The 18,396-nt window shown below is 39.0% G+C and overlaps 1 protein-coding gene and 1 long non-coding RNA gene across 3 annotated transcripts in view; one reads left to right on the top strand and one right to left on the bottom strand.

The window, feature by feature from the left end:
- ITFG1 (integrin alpha FG-GAP repeat containing 1) overlaps positions 1-18,396 on the top strand; it is a 255,382-nt gene that overhangs the window by 222,193 nt on the left and 14,793 nt on the right. Inside the window, exon 15 of one of the 2 annotated variants that reach the window (XM_054669342.2) lies at positions 12,025-12,266. The exons of the other annotated variant lie outside the window; for it this stretch is intronic. Coding sequence (XP_054525317.1) covers positions 12,025-12,251 — 227 coding nt within the window. The 3' untranslated portion in view covers positions 12,252-12,266. Of the gene's footprint in view, positions 1-12,024; positions 12,267-18,396 lie in introns of those variants that run through there. 2 annotated transcript variants of the gene reach the window in all.
- Positions 1,425-18,396, bottom strand: part of LOC134808753 (uncharacterized) — a 44,455-nt gene continuing 27,483 nt past the window's right edge. The window contains exons 4-5 of the long non-coding RNA XR_010152344.1: positions 7,760-7,857; positions 1,425-1,482 (exon numbers count right to left, since the gene is read on the bottom strand). This is a non-coding gene — a long non-coding RNA (uncharacterized LOC134808753). The remainder of the gene's footprint in view (positions 1,483-7,759; positions 7,858-18,396) is intronic.

Raw genomic sequence — 18,396 nt, 5'->3', positions numbered from 1 at the left:
AACATAGAGAAGCAGAAGGTGACAATTTAAGAGTTTAAAAGAATATGCATACTGACAGTCACAACTTTAATAATGTCCTCTAGGAAGAAGGTACACATGAAAGAACTGACTTTGCTAAAGGAAAAATTAAAAGGTGTTTTTGTGTTTTATGTCTATTGATAGCTAGTAATTGCCTCTAGGTCTCTCCAAGTTGAGTAACATGTATGTAATAATAGCTACCTAGTCTAATAAACATTTCTTTTAAAATCACATGTTTCAGTAAAAATAACCTATCTTGCAATTTGGGACTAAAAAAACTCTTCTCACCTTTTGTTTTAAAGTAGGTAAGCATCTTTTATCCATGTACCAGAACTAAACAGTTTTGCTCCCTTGTCTTTTTTTTTTCTTCCTACTAAAAAAAGGCCCCTTATAAGTGAAATGACCATTGTTTTCCCTCTCAGAGAGGTACAGATCTCCAACAAGGAAAATTAAGTGCACTAAGTCATAAGTCAAGCTTTCCCATTTAGCTCATTTTTACAACATTGTTCACTTTGGAACCTGAGGGATTTTTTTTTTTAATCCAGAGGATGACAGCTAAAACATAATTGCACATAACCTCAGAAAAGTTTACCACCCTAATGCAACTCAAAAGGAACACCTACCATTAAATTGGAACTCCACAAGCAATAACACCTAATGCAGTTTGGTTTTATGGGAGCTGTGTGGATTTCCTTTATTGTATCCCTTTGCATTATTTTTCACATGCATTTGCAATGGCTTTTTACCATTCCTTCATTAGAGGCTTTTGTGAATTAAGGTTAGAAAAGCAGTTAACAAAATCAAACTACTCAGTTCTTCAAAAAATTAAACACAGAGTTAGCATATGAGTCAAAATTCCACTCCTAGGTATATTCCCAAGAGAACAGAAAACATGTCCACATAAAACTTGTACATGAATGTCCATAGCAGCATTATTCATAATCCCCCAAAAAGTGGAAACAGACGAAATGCCCATGAACTGATGAATGGGTAAGCCACAGATATGGTATATTCATACAGTGGAATATTATTCAGTCACAAAAACATGAAACGTGCAACAATATGATGAACCATGCTAAACTATTCTAAGCGAATACAGCCAGACACAAAAGGCCACATATTGTCCAACTTCATTTATATAAAAGGTCCAGAATAGGCAATTTCATAGAGGTAGAAAGGACAGTGGTGGTTACCAGGGGCTGGAGGGAGGAAGAAATGGGAACTAAGTGCTCTTGGGTGTGGGGTTTGTTTTTGTGGTAATGAAAATATTCTGGAATTGGTGTCAGTTGCACAGCCTTGTCAGTATACTAAAAACCACTGAATTGTACACTGTAAACTGCTGGGTTTTGTGGTATGTGAATTATATACCAATTTAACACAAAAGAAGAGACATAAAAACTACTCACATTCTGAATGTATAACTGGGAAGTAGGCTGACAAGAGCTTGAACCAGGGTTCCAATTTCTTCATTTATTCCAAAAAAGAAATTAGAAGAACCTTCATTAAAAACTGTTGATGGGGCTGGGTATGGTGGCTAAAGCCTGTAATCCCAGCACTTTAGAAGGCTGAGGCAGGTGGATCACTGAGATCGGGAGTTCAAGACCAGCTTGGCCAACATGGCAAAACCCTGCCTCTACTAAAAATACAAAAATTAGCTGGGCATGGTGGCACACACTTGTAATCCCAGCTACTTGGGAGGCTAAGGCAGGAGCATCGCTTAAACCCAGGAAGTACAGGGTGCAGTGAGCCAAGATAGCGCCACTGCACTGCTTTGTAGTTTACAAAGCACTTTTTTTGTATTTTTTTTTTATTATTATACTTTAACTTTTAGGGTACATGTGCACAATGTGCAGGTTAGTTACATATGTATACATGTGACATGCTGATGCGCTGCACCCACTAACTCGTCATCTAGCATTAGGTATATCTCGCAATGCTATCCCTCCCCCCTCCCCCCTCCCCCCACCTGACAACAGTCCCCAGAGTATGATGTTCCCCTTCCTGTGTCCGTGTGTTCTCATTGTTCATTTCCCACCTATGAGTGAGAATATGCGGTGTTTGGTTTTTTGTTCTTGCGATAGTTTACTGAGAATGATGATTTCCAATTTCATCCATGTCCCTACAAAGGACATGAACTCATCATTTTTTATGACTGCATAGTATTCCATGGTGTATATGTGCCACATTTTCTTAATCCAGTCTATCATTGTTGGACATTTGGGTTGGTTCCAAGTCTTTGCTATTGTGAATAATGCCGCAATAAACATACGTGTGCATGTGTCTTTATAACAGCATGATTTATAGTCCTTTGGGTATATACCCAGTAATGGGATGGCTGGGTCAAATGGCATTTCTAGTTCTAGATCCCTGAGGAATCGCCACACTGACTTCCACAATGGTTGAACTAGTTTACAGTCCCACCAACAGTGTAAAAGTGTTCCTATTTCTCCACATCCTCTCCAGCACCTGTTGTTTCCTGACTTTTTAATGATTGCCATTCTAACTGGTGTGAGATGGTATCTCATTGTGGTTTTGATTTGCATTTCTCTGATAGCCAGTGATGGTGAGCATTTTTTCATGTTTTTTGGCTGCATAAATGTCTTCTTTTGAGAAGTGTCTGTTCATGTCCTTCGCCCACTTTTTGATGGGGTTGTTTGTTTTTTTCTTGTAAATTTGTTTGAGTTCATTGTAGATTCCGGATATTAGCCCTTTGTCAGATGAGTAAGTTGCGAAAATTTTCTCCCATTTTGTAGGTTGCCTGTTCACTCTGATGGTAGTTTCTTTTGCTGTGCAGAAGCTCTTTGGTTTAATTAGATCCCATTTGTCAATTTTGGCTTTTGTTGCCATTGCTTTTGGTGTTTTAGACATGAAGTCCTTGCCCATGCCTATGTCCTGAATGGTAATGCCTAGGTTTTCTTCTAGGGTTTTTATGGTTTTAGGTCTAATGTTTAAGTCTTTAATCCATCTTGAACTGATTTTTTTATAAGGTATAAGGAAGGGATCCAGTTTCAGCTTTCTAAATATGGCTAGCCAGTTATCCCAGCACCATTTATTAAATAGGGAATCCTTTCCCCATTGCTTGTTTTTCTCAGGTTTGTCAAAGATGAGATAGTTGTAGATATGCGGCGTTATTTCTGAGGGCTCTGTTCTGTTCCATTGATCTATATCTCTGTTTTGGTACCAGTACCATGCTGTTTTGGTTACTGTAGCCTTGTAGTATAGTTTGAAGTCAGGTAGCATGATGCCTCCAGCTTTGTTCTTTTGGCTTAGGATTGCTTTGGCAATGCGGGCTCTTTTTTGGTTCCATATGAACTTTAAAGTAGTTTTTTCCAATTCTGTGAAGAAAGTCATTGGTAGCTTTATGGGGATGGCATTGAATCTGTAAATTACCTTGGGCAGCATGGCCATTTTCACAATATTGATTCTTCCTACCTATGAGCATGGAATGTTCTTCCATTTGTTTGTATCCTCTTTTATTTCCTTGAGCAGTGGTTTGTAGTTGTCCTTGAAGAGGTCCTTCACATCCCTTGTAAGTTGGATTCCTAGGTATTTTATTCTCTTTGAAGCAATTGTGAATGGGAGTTCACTCATGATTTGGCTCTCTGTTTGTCTGTTGTTGGTGTATGAGAATGCTTGTGATTTTTGTACATTGATTTTGTATCCTGAGACTTTGCTGAAGTTGCTTATCAGCTTAAGGAGATTTTGGGCTGAGACAATGGGGTTTTCTAGATATCCAATCATGTCATCTGCAAACAGGGACAATTTGACTTCCTCTTTTCCTAATTGAATACCCTTTATTTCCTTCTCCTGCCTAATTGCCCTGGCCAGAACTTCCAACACTATGTTGAATAGGAGTGGTGAGAGAGGGCATCCCTGTCTTGTGCCAGTTTTCAAAGGGAATGCTTCCAGTTTTTGTCCATTCAGTATGATATTGGCTGTGGGTTTGTCATAGATAGCTCTTATTATTTTGAAATATGTCCCATCAATACCTAATTTGTTGAGAGTTTTTAGCGTGAAGGGCTGTTGAATTTTGTCAAAGGCCTTTTCTGCATCTATTGAGATAATCCTGTGGTTTTTGTCTTTGGTTCTGTTTATATGCTGGATTACATTTATTGATTTGTGTATATTGAACCAGCCTTGCATCCCAGGGATGAAGCCCACTTGATCATGGTGGATAAGCTTTTTGATGTGCTGCTGGATTCGTTTTGCCAGTATTTTATTGAGGATTTTTGCATCAATGTTCATCAAGGATATTGGTCTAAAATTCTCTTTTTTGGTTGTGTCTCTGCCCGGCTTTGGTGTCAGGATGATGCTGGCCTCATAAAATGAGTTAGGGAGGATTCCCTCTTTTTCTATTGATTGGAATACTTTCAGAAGGAATGGTACCAGTTCCTCCTTGTACCTGTGGTAGAATTCGGCTGTGAATCCATCTGGTCCTGGACTCTTTTTGGTTGGTAAGCTATTGATTATTGCCACAATTTCAGCTCCTGTTATTGGTCTATTCAGAGATTCAACTTCTTCCTGGGTTAGTCTTGGGAGAGCGTATGTGTCGAGGAATTTATCCATTTCTTCTAGATTTTCTAGTTTATTTGCATAGAGATGTTTGTAGTATTCTCTGACGGTAGTTTATATTTCTGTGGGATCGGTGGTGATATCCCCTTTATCATTTTTTATTGCGTCTATTTGATTCTTCTCTCTTTTTTTCTTTATTAGTCTTGCTAGCGGTCTATCAGTTTTGTTGATCTTTTCAAAAAACCAGCTTCTGAATTCATTAATTTTTTGAAGGGTTTTTTGTGTCTCTATTTCCTTCAGTTCTGCTCTGATTTTAGTTATTTCTTGCCTTCTGCTAGCTTTTGAATGTGTTTGCTCTTGCTTTTCTAGTTCTTTTAATTGTGATGTTAGGGTGTCAATTTTGGATCTTTCCTGCTCTCTCGTGGGCATTTAGTGCTATAAATTTCCCTCTACACACTGCTTTGAATGTGTCCCAGAGATTCTGGTATGTTGTGTCTTTGTTCTCATTGGTTTCAAAGAACATCTTTATTTCTGCCTTCATTTCGTTATGTACCCAGTAGTCATTCAGGAGCAGGTTGTTCAGTTTCCATGTAGTTGAGTGGTTTTGAGTGAGATTCTTAATCCTGAGTTCTAGTTTGATTGCACTGTGTCTGAGAGATAGTTTGTTATAATTTCTGTTCTTTTACATTTGCTGAGGAGAGCTTTACTTCCAAGTATGTAGTCAATTTTGGAATAGGTGTGGTGTGGTGCTGAAAAAAATGTATATTCTGTTGATTTGGGGTGGAGAGTTCTGGAGCTGTCTATTAGGTCTGCTTGGTGCAGAGCTGAGTTCAATTCCTGGGTATCCTTGTTGACTTTCTGTCTCGTTGATCTGTCTAATGTTGACAGTGGGGTGTTAAAGTCTCCCATTATTAATGTGTGGGAGTCTAAGTCTCTTTGTAGGTCACTCAGGACTTACTTTATGAATCTGGGTGCTCCTGTATTGGGTGCATATATATTTAGGATAGTTAGCTCTTCTTGTTGAATTGATCCCTTTACCATTATGTAATGGCCTTCTTTGTCTCTTTTGATCTTTGTTGGTTTAAAGTCTGTTTTATCAGAGACTAGGATTGCAACCCCTGCCTTTTTTTGTTTTCCATTTGGTTGGTAGATCTTCCTCCATCCTTTTATTTTGAGCCTATGTGTGTCTCTGCACATGAGATGGGTTTTCTGAATACAGCACACTGATGGGTCTTGACTCTTTATCCAGTTTGCCAGTCTGTGTCTTTTAACTGGAGCATTTAGTCCATTACATTTAAAGCTAATATTGTTATGTGTGAATTTGGTCCTGTCATTATGATGTTAGCTGGTTATTTTGCTCATTAGTTGATGCAGTTTTTTCCTAGTCTCGATGGTCTTTACATTTTGGCATGATTTTGCAGCGGCTGGTACCGGTTGTTCCTTTCCATGTTTAGCGCTTCCTTCAGGAGCTCTTTTAGGGCAGGCCTGGTGGTGACAAAATCTCTCAGCATTTGCGTGTCTGTAAAGTATTTTATTTCTCCTTCACTTATGAAGCTTAGTTTGGCTGGATATGAAATTCTGGGTTGAAATTTCTTTTCTTTAAAAATGTTGAATATTGGCCCCCACTCTCTTCTGGCTTGTAGCGTTTCTGCCGAGAGATCTGCTGTTAGTCTGATGGGCTTCCCTTTGTGGGTAACCCGACCTTTCTCTCTGGCTGCCCTTAACATTTTTTCCTTCATTTCAACTTTGGTGAATCTGACCATTATGTGTCTTGGAGTTGCTCTTCTCGAGGAGTATCTTTGTGGCGTTCTCTGTATTTCCTGAATCTGAACGTTGGCCTGCCTTGCTAGATTGGGGAAGTTCTCCTGGATAATATCCTGCAGAATGTTTTCCATCTTGGTTCCATTCTCCCCGTCACTTTCAGGTACACCAATCAGACGTAGATTTGGTCTTTTCACATAGTCCCATATTTCTTGGAGGCTTTGCTCATTTCTCTTTATTCTTTTTTCTCTAAACTTCCCTTCTGGCTTCATTTCATCTTTCATCGCTGATACCCTTTCTTCCAGTTGATCGCATCGGCTCCTGAGGCTTCTGCATTCTTCACGTAGTTCTGGAGCCTTGGTTTTCAGCTCCATCAGCTCCTTTAAGCACTTCTCTGTATTGGTTATTCTAGTTATACATTCTTCTAAATTTTTTTCAAAGTTTTCAACTTCTTTGCCTTTGGTTTGAATGTCTTCCCGTAGCTCAGAGTAATTTGATCGTCTGAAGTCTTCTTCTCTCAGCTCGTCAAAGTCATTCTCCGTCCAGCTTTGTTCCGTTGCTGGTGAGGAACTGCGTTCCTTTGGAGGAGGAGAGGTGCTCTGCTTTTTAGAGTTTCCAGTTTTTCTGCTCTGTTTTTTCCCCATCTTTGTGATTTTATCTACTTTTGGTCTTTGATGATGGTGATGTACAGATGGGTTTTTGGTGTGGATGTCCTTTCTGTTTGTTAGTTTTCCTTCTAACAGACAGGACCCTCAGCTGCAGGTCTGTTGGAGTACCCGGCCGTGCGAGGTGTCAGTCTGCCCCTGCTGGGGGGTGCCTCCCAGTTAGGCTGCCCGGGGGTCATTGGTCAGGGGTCAGGGACCCACTTGAGGAGGCAGTCTGCCCGTTCTCAGATCTCCAGCTGCGTGCTGGGAGAACCACTGCTCTCTTCAAAGCTGTCAGACAGGGACATTTAAGTCTGCAGAGGTTACTGCTGTCTTTTTGTTTGTCTGTGCCCTGCCCCCAGAGGTGGAGCCTACAGAGGCAGGCAGGCCTCCTTGAGCTGTGGTGGGCTCCACCCAGTTCGAGCTTCCCGGCTGCTTTGTTTACCTAAGCAAGCCTGGGCAATGGCAGGCGCCCCTCCCCCAGCCTCGCTGCCGCCTTGCAGTTTGATCTCAGACTCCTGTGCTGGCAATCAGCGAGACTCCGTGGGCGTAGGACCCTCCGAGCCAGGTGTGGGCCAGGTGCGGGATATAATCTCGTGCGCCGTTTTTTAAGCCCGTCGGAAAAGCGCAGTATTCGGGTGGGAGTGACCTGATTTTCCAGGTGCCGTCTGTCACCCCTTTCTTTGACTAGGAAACGGAACTCCCTGACCCCTTGCGCTTCCCAAGTGAGGCAATGCCTCACCCTGCTTCAGCTCACGCACGGTGCGCGCACCCACTGACCTGCGCCCACTGTCTGGCACTCCCTAGTGAGATGAACCCGGTACCTCAGATGGAAATGCAGAAATCACCCGTCTTCTGCGTGGCTCACGCTGGGAGCTGTAGACCGGAGCTGTTCCTATTCGGCCATCTTGGCTCCTCCCACCTACAAAGCAGTTTTATAAAACGTTAGAAGTTAAGTACTATTAATTATGTGGTAATTTCCTCACCAAATCCATGCAGTAGATGATACTGTTTGCTATAGTTATTCTAATTCTACAAATGAGGAAACATTCCATTATATTTTCGTTTTTGTACCTTTAAGCATCTCCAGGTCAAGGTTTGTCTCTCTTTCATCTGTGTAAAAGGCATACAGTGTACATTCACTAAATGTTTAGGTGAATGAATACACAAACTAAGGCTCAAGGGGGTCAAGGGATTACTAAAGATCAAATAAATCAGTGTTAAAGTACATACTTTTGGCATTCAAATCCCATGTGTTTCCCATAATACCATATTTTCAAGTCTACTGTGTTCCCTACACGTTTGTTCAAGCCCCATTAGGTAAGCTGATATCATGTTGTTATTCAAAGCCCAAATAGATGTCTTCCATAGTAATCATTGACATGGCATATCATAAGACTTCAAGGAAAACTAAAACAACTGCACAAATTTATTTACTCCCAAACTTTCAGTTTATTATAGCAGACATCTACTGAGTGCCTACTGTGTGCCAGCCACTATGCTGTATTCCCCGGGAATAGAGCGTGAAAATGAATAATTACCTAGACTGGAAGTATCTAAGCACCTCTTTTAATGAAACTTCTTTCTGTCTACCACATATTTCATCACTTCATCCTATCAGCTATCTATAAACTGAGTTCAGATGTAATTCAAAATATGCCAAAGGAGTAACAGTCAGTCAGTGGATTCCTTTATTCACAATCATAACTCAACTTTCAGGAAAAGAGGACAACCGTCGTTTTAAGAAGTTTTCTATAAACAGTGATGATCCTAACTTCCAAAAATCTAAGAACTCAGCATTTGAGCATGGAGCCTCACAAATTCCCCATATACTATTCACTTAGGGTAATTTAAGATCTTTCTTTCTGGAGCCACATTCTAGAGATCCTAGTACCACCACATACTTTTAAAAGGTATTAACCACTTCTCTCATGGATTATGGCTTTCAGTGAAGACAGCTTATTTCTTTATTTTTTAATAAAAACAACTTTATTCAGGTATATTTTACATATCAAAAAATTATTCATCTTAAGTGTACAATTCAATGACTTTTAGTGACTTTACTCAGTACAACCATTACTGTAAATCAGCTTTAGAACATTTCAATCCCCTCACAATAAAATCCCTCTTGATCAATTTTTTTATATACTTTAAGTTCTAGGGTACAAGTGCACAGCATGCAGGTTTGTTACATATGTATACATGTGCCATGTTGGTGTGCTGCATAGTATTCCATGGTGTATATGTGCCACATTTTCTTAATCCAGTCTATCATTGATGGACATTTGGGTTGGTTCCAAGTCTTTGCTATTGTGAATAATGCCGCAATAAACATATGTGCGCATGTGTCTTTATAGCAGCATGATTTATAATCCTTTGGGTATATACGCAGTAATGGGATGGCTGGGTCAAATGGTATTTCTAGTTCTAGATCCTTGAGGAATTGCCACACTCTCTTCCACAGTGGTTGAACTAGTTTACAGTCCCACCAACAGTGTAAAAGTGTTCCTATTTCTCCACATCCTCTCCAGCACCTGTTGTTTCCTGACTTTTTAATGATCGTCATTCTAACTGGTGTGAGATGGTATCTCATTGTGGTTTTGATTTGCATTTCTCTGATGGCCAGTGATGATGAGCATTTTTTCATGTGTCTGTTGGCTGTATAAATGTCTTCTTTTGAGAAGTGTCTGTTCATATCCTTTGCCCACTTTTTGATGGGGTTGTTTGATTTTTTCTTGTAAATTTGTTTAAGTTCTTTGTAGATTCTGGATATTAGCCCTTTGTCAGATGGGTAGATTGTAAAAATTTTCTCCCATTCTGTAGGTTGCCCGTTCACTCTGATGGTAGTTTCCTTTGCTGTGCAGAAGCTCTTTGGTTTAATTAGATCCCATTTGTCAATTTTGGCTTTTGTTGCCATTGCTTTTGGTGTTTTAGACATGAAGTCCTTGCCCATAGCTATGTCCTGAATGGTATTGCCTAGGTTTTCTTCTAGGGTTTTTATGGTTTTAGGTCTAACATTTAAGTCTTTAATCCATCTTGAATTAATTTTTGTATAAGGTGTAAGGAAGGGATGCAGTTTCAGCTTTCTACATATGTCTAGGCAGTTTTCCCAGCACCATTTATTAAATAGGGAATCCTTTCCCCATTTCTTGTTTTTGTCAGGTTTGTCAAAGATCAGATAGTTGTAGATGTGTGGTATTATTTCTTGTCTTTATGCTGAGCACTAAGTAGGACTGTTTAAAAACCAGGAGCATTTATACAGTGACACTAAAATAACACAGGTCTTGGATTTGTAATTTTGTCACAAAATCCACTCACATTGGAAACTAGATTTTCCCAAAGTCCAAGTAAAATGGTGCGCCTTAGTTGAACAGGCCAGGAGAAGATTTTACCATCAGGCAGGGCCCAGCTGTTATGTTCTTTTTTCTATGTGGGTAACCATCCATTTAATTAAAGTCAGTGAATTTTAAAACAGAAAAATAAGAGGATAAGCTGTATAATTTAACAAGTGTCTTAAGTGTCAAGTGACTATAGCCTAAAACATCTCCAAATTTTAAAATTAAATGTTAATATCTTTATTCTCAGTCATAATATCTTTTGGCATCTTTTTACATTCAAAATCTATTTTGTCCTTTTTTGTTTTCACTTCTGAATTCTGAGTGTCAAATTATAATATGATATTGTACAATTAAGTTTATCCTGTTAACAATAAATAGTCCCTTAGCAATTACTGTACTCTATATATAGGAATTAGTTATCCAAATAGCTAGCTAAATACTTCAGCAATTAATTTAAATGTTAAAAATCATCACTGCAGTAATACATTTCATCACTTGCTTTCTTTGGCCAATATTCTAGCCTAGTTGATAATTTTTATTTAAAAGGTGGTCCCTGGGATTTTACTGGAAATTAGTATAACAACCATGATCTTCTGTTATCCAGAATATTCAGGGCATTGGGTTCTCAGATCAAAACAAATATTTAAATGAGAAGTCATTAAAATCACCTTATATTTTTTAATTGATGTCTTATAGAATTATAATATGTATATGCGGCATCTAACATACATATTCTTTTCTAAAAGTTTACATGTCAGTTGTTTGATACATGGAACACCTTTTTTGTACATATTTAAACATATCAAGGAAATAATCACATTATCAGAGTAGACCATAAACTCCAATTTAATTGCTAGCCTTTTTTCTGGCTAGACCATCTGATTTGATATACTTTATATCAAATACTATACACTTTATAATGAGTCTCATCACATTAAATAACACAAATTATTACCCCAAGTTGGCATTTAGAAACAAGGGAGTATGATAATTGTATAGCCGGGAAGATTTTAATAGATATATCAGCCTGGTGATGTGGCTCACACCTGTAATCCCAGCTACTCAGGAGGCTGAGGTGGGAGGATCACTTGTAGCCCAGAGCTCGAAACCAGCTTGGGCAAGACAGTGAGACCCCTTCCCTTAAAAATTTTAAAAAATAAAAATAAATTAGCCAGATATGATGTCATGTGCCTATACTCCCAGCTACTCTGGAGGATGAGGCCAGAGGATCACTTGAGCCTAGGAGTTCAAGGCTGCAGTAAGCTATAGTGTGATCATAGGCACTCCAGCCTGGGTAACAGAGCAAGACCCCATCTCTGTTTAAAAAAAAAAAAAAAAAAAAAAAAGAAGATGTATGAGAAACCCTATTAGCAATGCAATTAGACTAGCAGCAAAGGAAAGCAAGTGGTATTGTATTTTTTAATTGTTAATTTTATCACTTATCAAAAAAGGCTTGAACCATTGACTTTAATAGAATACTGATTACTCTGATAATTTTGGGATGAGAAAACAAACATATCAATACTTGGAACACAGTCACTTTCTCCATCCCATCCTGCTACCAGAAAGAAGAATAACATATCAGTCACCTAATGGGCAAAGAACACATTGATTAGGAAATAGCTGTCACTTATAGTTGAAAGACTCAAGGCAGATGTGACAATATAACAAATGTATGATTCTCTTAGGCAGCTAGAAAATTAGAAACAGGCCATTAAAATGTACATGCTAGTTAGTAAGAGGAAATGCCACTGGCCAACTCATTTGTAGGTTAGAGTCCCTATGTAGTGACATATGTTTAATATTAAAGCTATCTGTGAATATATTTTTCTTTCAGAGTCTTCGCTTCACTCTTCTTAACTTCTGCCATTACTGTTATTATCCAGCTTGCCATTCTCCAAATTACATATCTTCCTCACAAAAAAAAATTGTCTTTTATCTGATTCTCTTACTCATATTTTCTTATTTAAAAATATAATTTAACAGTCACACCAGGTGGAACAAAAACATGGTGTTTCTCTTAGAATTCCCCTGTGAGTAATGAGAACAGTCCTGAAATTTTTACTCTGCCAAGTGTAACCCTTTGAACTATCTGGAATGAGCCAGAGAACTTCAGCTTAGTAGTGTAGGTCACAGGCTAGTCCATAGCCACAGTGTCTTTCATATTCTTACCCTGCAGGGATATAACTGGATTAAACTCTTCCTGAGCAAATTGGCGTCCCTCATTAAAGATCAACAAGAGTAACCAGGCTCATTCCCCAGAGAACTGCATCAACAGCCCAACTTTAGGTCTACAATAGGAACCTCCCAAAGCTCAAGGTGTGCTCAGTGAGCTTAGACACACCAATGAAGCACACCCTGGACTTGTAAACATTAGCCGGGCACAGTGGCACACACCTGTACTTCCAGCTACTCAGGAGGCTGAGGCAGAAGAATCCCTTGAGTTCTAGGCTGTGGTGATCTACAATCACATCTGTGACTAACCACTGCACTCCTACCTGAGCCACATAGCAAGACTGCATCACAAAAAATTGCCACAAAAGTCAACACATGCCATGGTAGCTGGAACCTTTGACTGGGTATACAATGTTCCCGATTCCCAGAACATGTATCATAAGACCCCACAAATAGGATAGAGAGGCAAGGAGTAATAGGAGCAACTGGCATTGGAGAGGTTGCTCCTTGTCATTAGAAGTCCTTTTCATAGAGCAGTAAGACAAATACTGCACTTCCTTTTCTTCTGAAGACAAAATCTTGGATGATGATAAAGGCTAAAGGGCATGGGATTTGGAATTAGGCTGCTGAAATTAAATCCCAGCTCTGTGTAATGAAATAATATTAAAGTTATCTGTGAATATATTTTTCTTTCAAAGTCTTAGCTTCACTTTTCTTGTTTATTTAATTAAAATTAAAATAATTTAAATTTAAATTATGAAATAATTTATGTATTAATATAATTAATTAAAATTAAAGTTTTAAATTTTCTTAAATTTCCTCATGATAGAGATAATAATATTATCTACCCTCATACAATTATTGTTAAGAATAGTTGAAATAGTACACAAGAAGTACTTGCCACAGATTTTGGCACATTATAATCATTCAAAACCTGTCAAATCTTTTATTATTTCTTACAGAAAATATTCTAATTTTTATCCTTTATTCTCTTTTGGTGTTCTTTGTCTCCATTTTAATTAATGTCAATATAGTATTGTTTCAGATACCATGATTATCAGATAAGATGACAGACTGTTTCAGATATTGTTACTATCAGTTTGAGATTAACAACTTCTTGGAACAATTTTCTCTTCGAGTTACACAAAATATTGATTATCTGAATGTGTCCTTTTATCTTATATCTTCTTTTCATCGAGATACCATTTTTCCTTGACTCAGGGCAGTGCCAGTAGAGTTGTAGGTATTACCGTTAGATGAAAATTCCTTGTGGTTTAAAACCTTTCAGAGAGGCCGGGCGCAGTGGCTTATACCTGTAATCCCAGCACTTTGGGAGGCAGAGGCGGGTGGATCACCTGAGGTCAGGAATTCGAGACCAGCCTGGCCAACATGGTGAAACCCTGTCTCTACTAAAAATACAAAATTAGCCAGACATGGTGGTGTACGCCTCTAATCCCTGCTACTCAGGAGGCTGAGGCAGGAGAATTGCTTGAACCTGGGAGGTGGAGGCTGCAGTGAGCCGAGATCGTACCACTGCACTCCAGCCTGGGCAAGACAGAGCAAGACTCTATCTAAAAAAAACATAAAAACCTTTCAGAGAAATAGAATTCAGTGTTATGTTGACTCAGAGAAAAACACATACACGCACACACACTCATGTTCATATACCAAGAAAGGTAAGTTTTCAGTGACTTTTTTCTTCAGCTAGTGGGTCTTCCTCTTCCTACCTGTTATATCAGCGTGTATGTATTATTTAAGTTCTATTTTTGACAAATAGATGTCAGAGCTAGAGTATTCTAGCGCTAGAATCTAATACTTCATATCTAGTATTTGTAGACAGCAAAGTTGGCTTCAATATCTTGCCTAAAAATAGAATGCATGGGAATTATTACAATGTAATTTATCTCCTATACTGCATTGTTAATTAATTCAGGATCCTAAATTACAACATAACCTGAATGACATTAATCAAAGTTGCATGTCAGTGTAGTATTCTCATGGAGAATAAGAACAAAGCAACCTTGAAAACTTTTTTTGTTTTTGTTTTTTGTTTTGTTTTGTTTTTTGAGACAGTTTTGCTCTTGTTGTCCAGGCTGGAATGCAGTGGCACAATCTCAGCTCACTACAACCTCCACCTCCCTGGTTCAAGTGATTCTCCTGCCTCAGCCTCCCAAGTAGCTGGGACTACAGGCACGTGCCACCATGCCCAGCTAATTTTGTATTTTTAGTAGAGGTGGCGTTTCACCATGTTGGTCAGGCTGGTCTCGAACTCCTGACCTCAAGTGATCCACCCACCTCAGCCTCCCAAAGTGCTGGGATTATAGGCGTGAGCCACTGCGCCCAGCGAAAACTGTTATTTTTTAAAAATTACATAAATAACATGTACTTGAAGTATATTGGAAAATCAGACTATAATGCAAGCCTGGACAAAAGCACACAGGCATTTGAATCTGGTGGTTGGAGTGTCTGATATCACAAATGCCTTTAATGTATTTATTATAAAATATTAAAAACATATCACAGATACCTTACCTTTGGGTAGACAATCGTGATGTGCTAACATTTATGTGGTATAAATTGATATAGTATTTTTTGTTGTCTAATACCATATTTCAACTGAAATATGTTACAAGTGTTAGGTCTGACACATTTGGAGGATTAAATTTTCTTTCAATTATTTATTAATTTAACAAAAATATATTGAGTGGCTAATATATGCTAGGCCTGTTCTAGGGTCTTAGAATACAGAAGTGAATAAAACAGACTCAAATCTCAGCCCTCATAGAGACTGCATTCTAGTGGGGGAAGACAGACAATAGGCATACTAAGTAAGTTATTTAATACTGTCTAGTGTTAGGCAGTGTTATGTACTGTGGGTGGGAGGAAGAGGGAATAAAGCAGAGTAAAAGGGATTGGGATTGCTGGGCAAGAGGGTCTTTGATTGTATGTAGGATTATCAGAGCAAGCCTCTCTGAGAACATATCATTTGAACAAGGATTTGAAGGAGGTAAGGGAGTTAGACATGTAGTTATGTTTGGAAGGCTATTCCAGGCAAAGAAGAAAGCCAGTGCAAAGGCCCTAATATATAAGCACTCCTAGAATTTCCAAGGAACAGTGAAGAGGCCAGTAAGTTGCAGCAGAATGAAAGAGGGAGGTTACAGAGTAGAAAATGAAGACACAGTTAAATGGGAGGTGGAGAGTGTACACTAAGTAGGACATAGGACAAGACTGTAATCTGAGTGAAACTGCAGACTAGAAGGAACAACAGTTAAAGCAATGAGACCAACTAGAAGCTATTAAAATACTTCAGTTTAGGAACATACCTATTTGGGGTAAATAATAAGAATAATTCAGGCAAAAGTTGGTGGTGGCTTGGACCAAGGTGATAGCAGTGGAAATAGAAATCAGTGTCTAGAGTTTGTATGTATTTTAAATTGTGGATATTTATTCAATCTCTTGGCAGATTGAATATAGGGTATAAGAAAAAGAGAGGCCTGTAACTATAACTATAGGGTTACTGGCATGACTAAGTGGAAAGTTGGAATGGCCATAACTGAGATGGGGAGCAGGTAGGGGGAATAAAATCAGGGATTATGGGGGGTTTTTTGGTTGTTGTTTTGTTTTGAAATGGTGTCTCACTCTGTTGGCCAGGCTAGAGTGCAGTGGCACGATCATGGCTCACTGCAACCTGCGCCTCCCAGGTTCAAGCGATTTTCCTGCCACAGCCTCCCGAGTAGTTGGGACTACAGGCATGCGCCACCACGCCTGGCTAATTTTTTTTGTACCTTTTAGTAGAGACAGGGTTTTGCCGTGTTGGCCAGGCTGGTCTCAAACTCCTGACCTCAGGTGATCCACCCGCCTCAGCCTCCCAAAATGCTGGGATTACAGGTGTGAGCCACCACACCCAGGCCTGGGGATTATGTTTTGAATATATTAACTTGGTAATATGTGTTAGACATGAAAATATTGATGTTTAGCATTTAGTTTGATATGAGAGCCTAGAGTTCAGAGATTGGCAGTCTATGCTGGAATTATACATTTGGGAGTGTTGGGGACTAACCTAAGTCAAGTAAGTTATATATAAGTCTTAGGTTCTTTTGGCAATAACTGTAGCCATCAAAGAATGTAGTTACCAAACATTGGTAACTACTTTCCTTACTGCCAGTAAACATAAAAGAAAATCTCTAACCAAATTCTGTGCAAATAAAGACATTAATGAAATAAACATTCATTAGCAAGCAGATACAAAACTATTCATATGTTTTATATACTCTCTGAGTATTTAGGTAATCCAGCCACTACTTTGCATGAATGGTTAACTTAAGGAAGATAAGACATATATCACAAAACTAAACAATATCTTGAGATAACTAAAAACAAAACACAAACAAAACCAAACATATTGGATGAAGCAAAAGCAGTTCTCAGAGGGACTTTATGGCTGTAAATGCAATGTTAAAAAAAACAAAGATCTCAAATCAGCAACCTAATTTTATACCATAAGGAACTTGAAGACCAAACTAAACTCAAAGCCAGCAGGAGGATGGAAATAATAAAGATTTCAGCAGAGATAAATGAAATAGAGAAAAATAATCATCATAGAAATCAAAAGTTGGTTCTTTGAAAAGATCAACAAAATTGACAATCTATTAGCTAGACTGAGTGTTTAAAAAAAAGGGAAAAGGCAAATAACTAAAATCAGAAATGAACAATGGGACTTTGCTGCTGACCTTATAGAAATTAAAAGGATTGATAATACTATAAACAACTGCATATCAACAAATTAGACAATCTAGGCCAGGCACAGTGGCTCACACCTGTAATCCCAACACTTTGAGAGGCCAAAGCGTGAAGAATGCTTGAGGCCAGGAGTTTGAGATCAGCCTAGGCAACACAGTGAGTCCTTGTCTCTACAAAAAAATTTAAAAATTAGCCATGTGTGGTGGCATGCACCCGTAGTCCTAGCTACTCAGGAGGCTTAAGCCCAGGAGTTCAAGGCTGCAGTGAGCCATGATTGTGCCACTGCACTCCAGCCTGTGTGGTAGAGCAAGACCCTGTCTCAAAAAAAAAAAAAAAGGCACAGTGGCTCATGCTTGTAATCCCAGCACTTTGGGAGGCTGAGGTAGGCAGATCACCTGAGGTCAGGAGTTTGAGACTAGCCTGGCCAACATGACGAAGCACCACGTCTACTAAAAATACAAAAATTAGCTGGGTGTGGTGGTGTATGCCTATAATCCCAGCTACTTGGGAGGCTGAGGAGGAGAACCACTTGAACCCAGGAGGCAGAGGTTGCAGTGAGCTAACCTCATACCACTGCATTCCAGCCTGGGTGACAGAGTGAGTCTCCATCTCAAAAAAAAAAAAAAAAAAAAAAGATAATCTAGATGAATCAAAGATGTGCCTGTAATCCCAGCACTTTGGGAGGCTGAGGCAGGCGCAGATCACCTAAGGTCAGGAGTTTGAGATCAGCCTGGCCAACATGGTGAAACCCTGTCTCTACTAAAAATACAAAAATTAGCTGGGTGTGGTGATGCATGCCTGTAATCCCAGCTACTTGGGAGACTGAGACAGGAGAATCACTTGAACACAGGAGGTAAAGGTTGCAGTGAGCCAAGATCACACCATTGCACTCCAGCCTGGACAACAGAGCAAGACTCTTGTCTCAAAAAAAAAAAAAAAAGTGTTCCCTAGAAACACACACAATACAAAACTGACCCAAGAGGAAATAGACAATGTCAACCTACCTGTAACAAGTAAAGAGATTGAATCAGTAATTGAAAACCTCCTGAAAAAGAAAACTCAGGGACCAGATGGCTGCACTGATGAAATTCTACCAACAATTTCATGAAAGGAGAATTTCATCACTTTTACTGAAACTCTTAAAAAAACTAGAAAAGCAAATACTCCCTAACACATTCTGTGAGACCAGCATTACTCTTATACCAAAC

Source organism: Pan troglodytes, chromosome 18 (assembly GCF_028858775.2).
Source record: "Pan troglodytes isolate AG18354 chromosome 18, NHGRI_mPanTro3-v2.0_pri, whole genome shotgun sequence".
NCBI lineage: Eukaryota > Metazoa > Chordata > Mammalia > Primates > Hominidae > Pan > Pan troglodytes.
The sequence above is the reverse complement of the archived record's forward strand: the minus strand, read 5'-3'. Positions and strand labels throughout refer to the sequence as shown.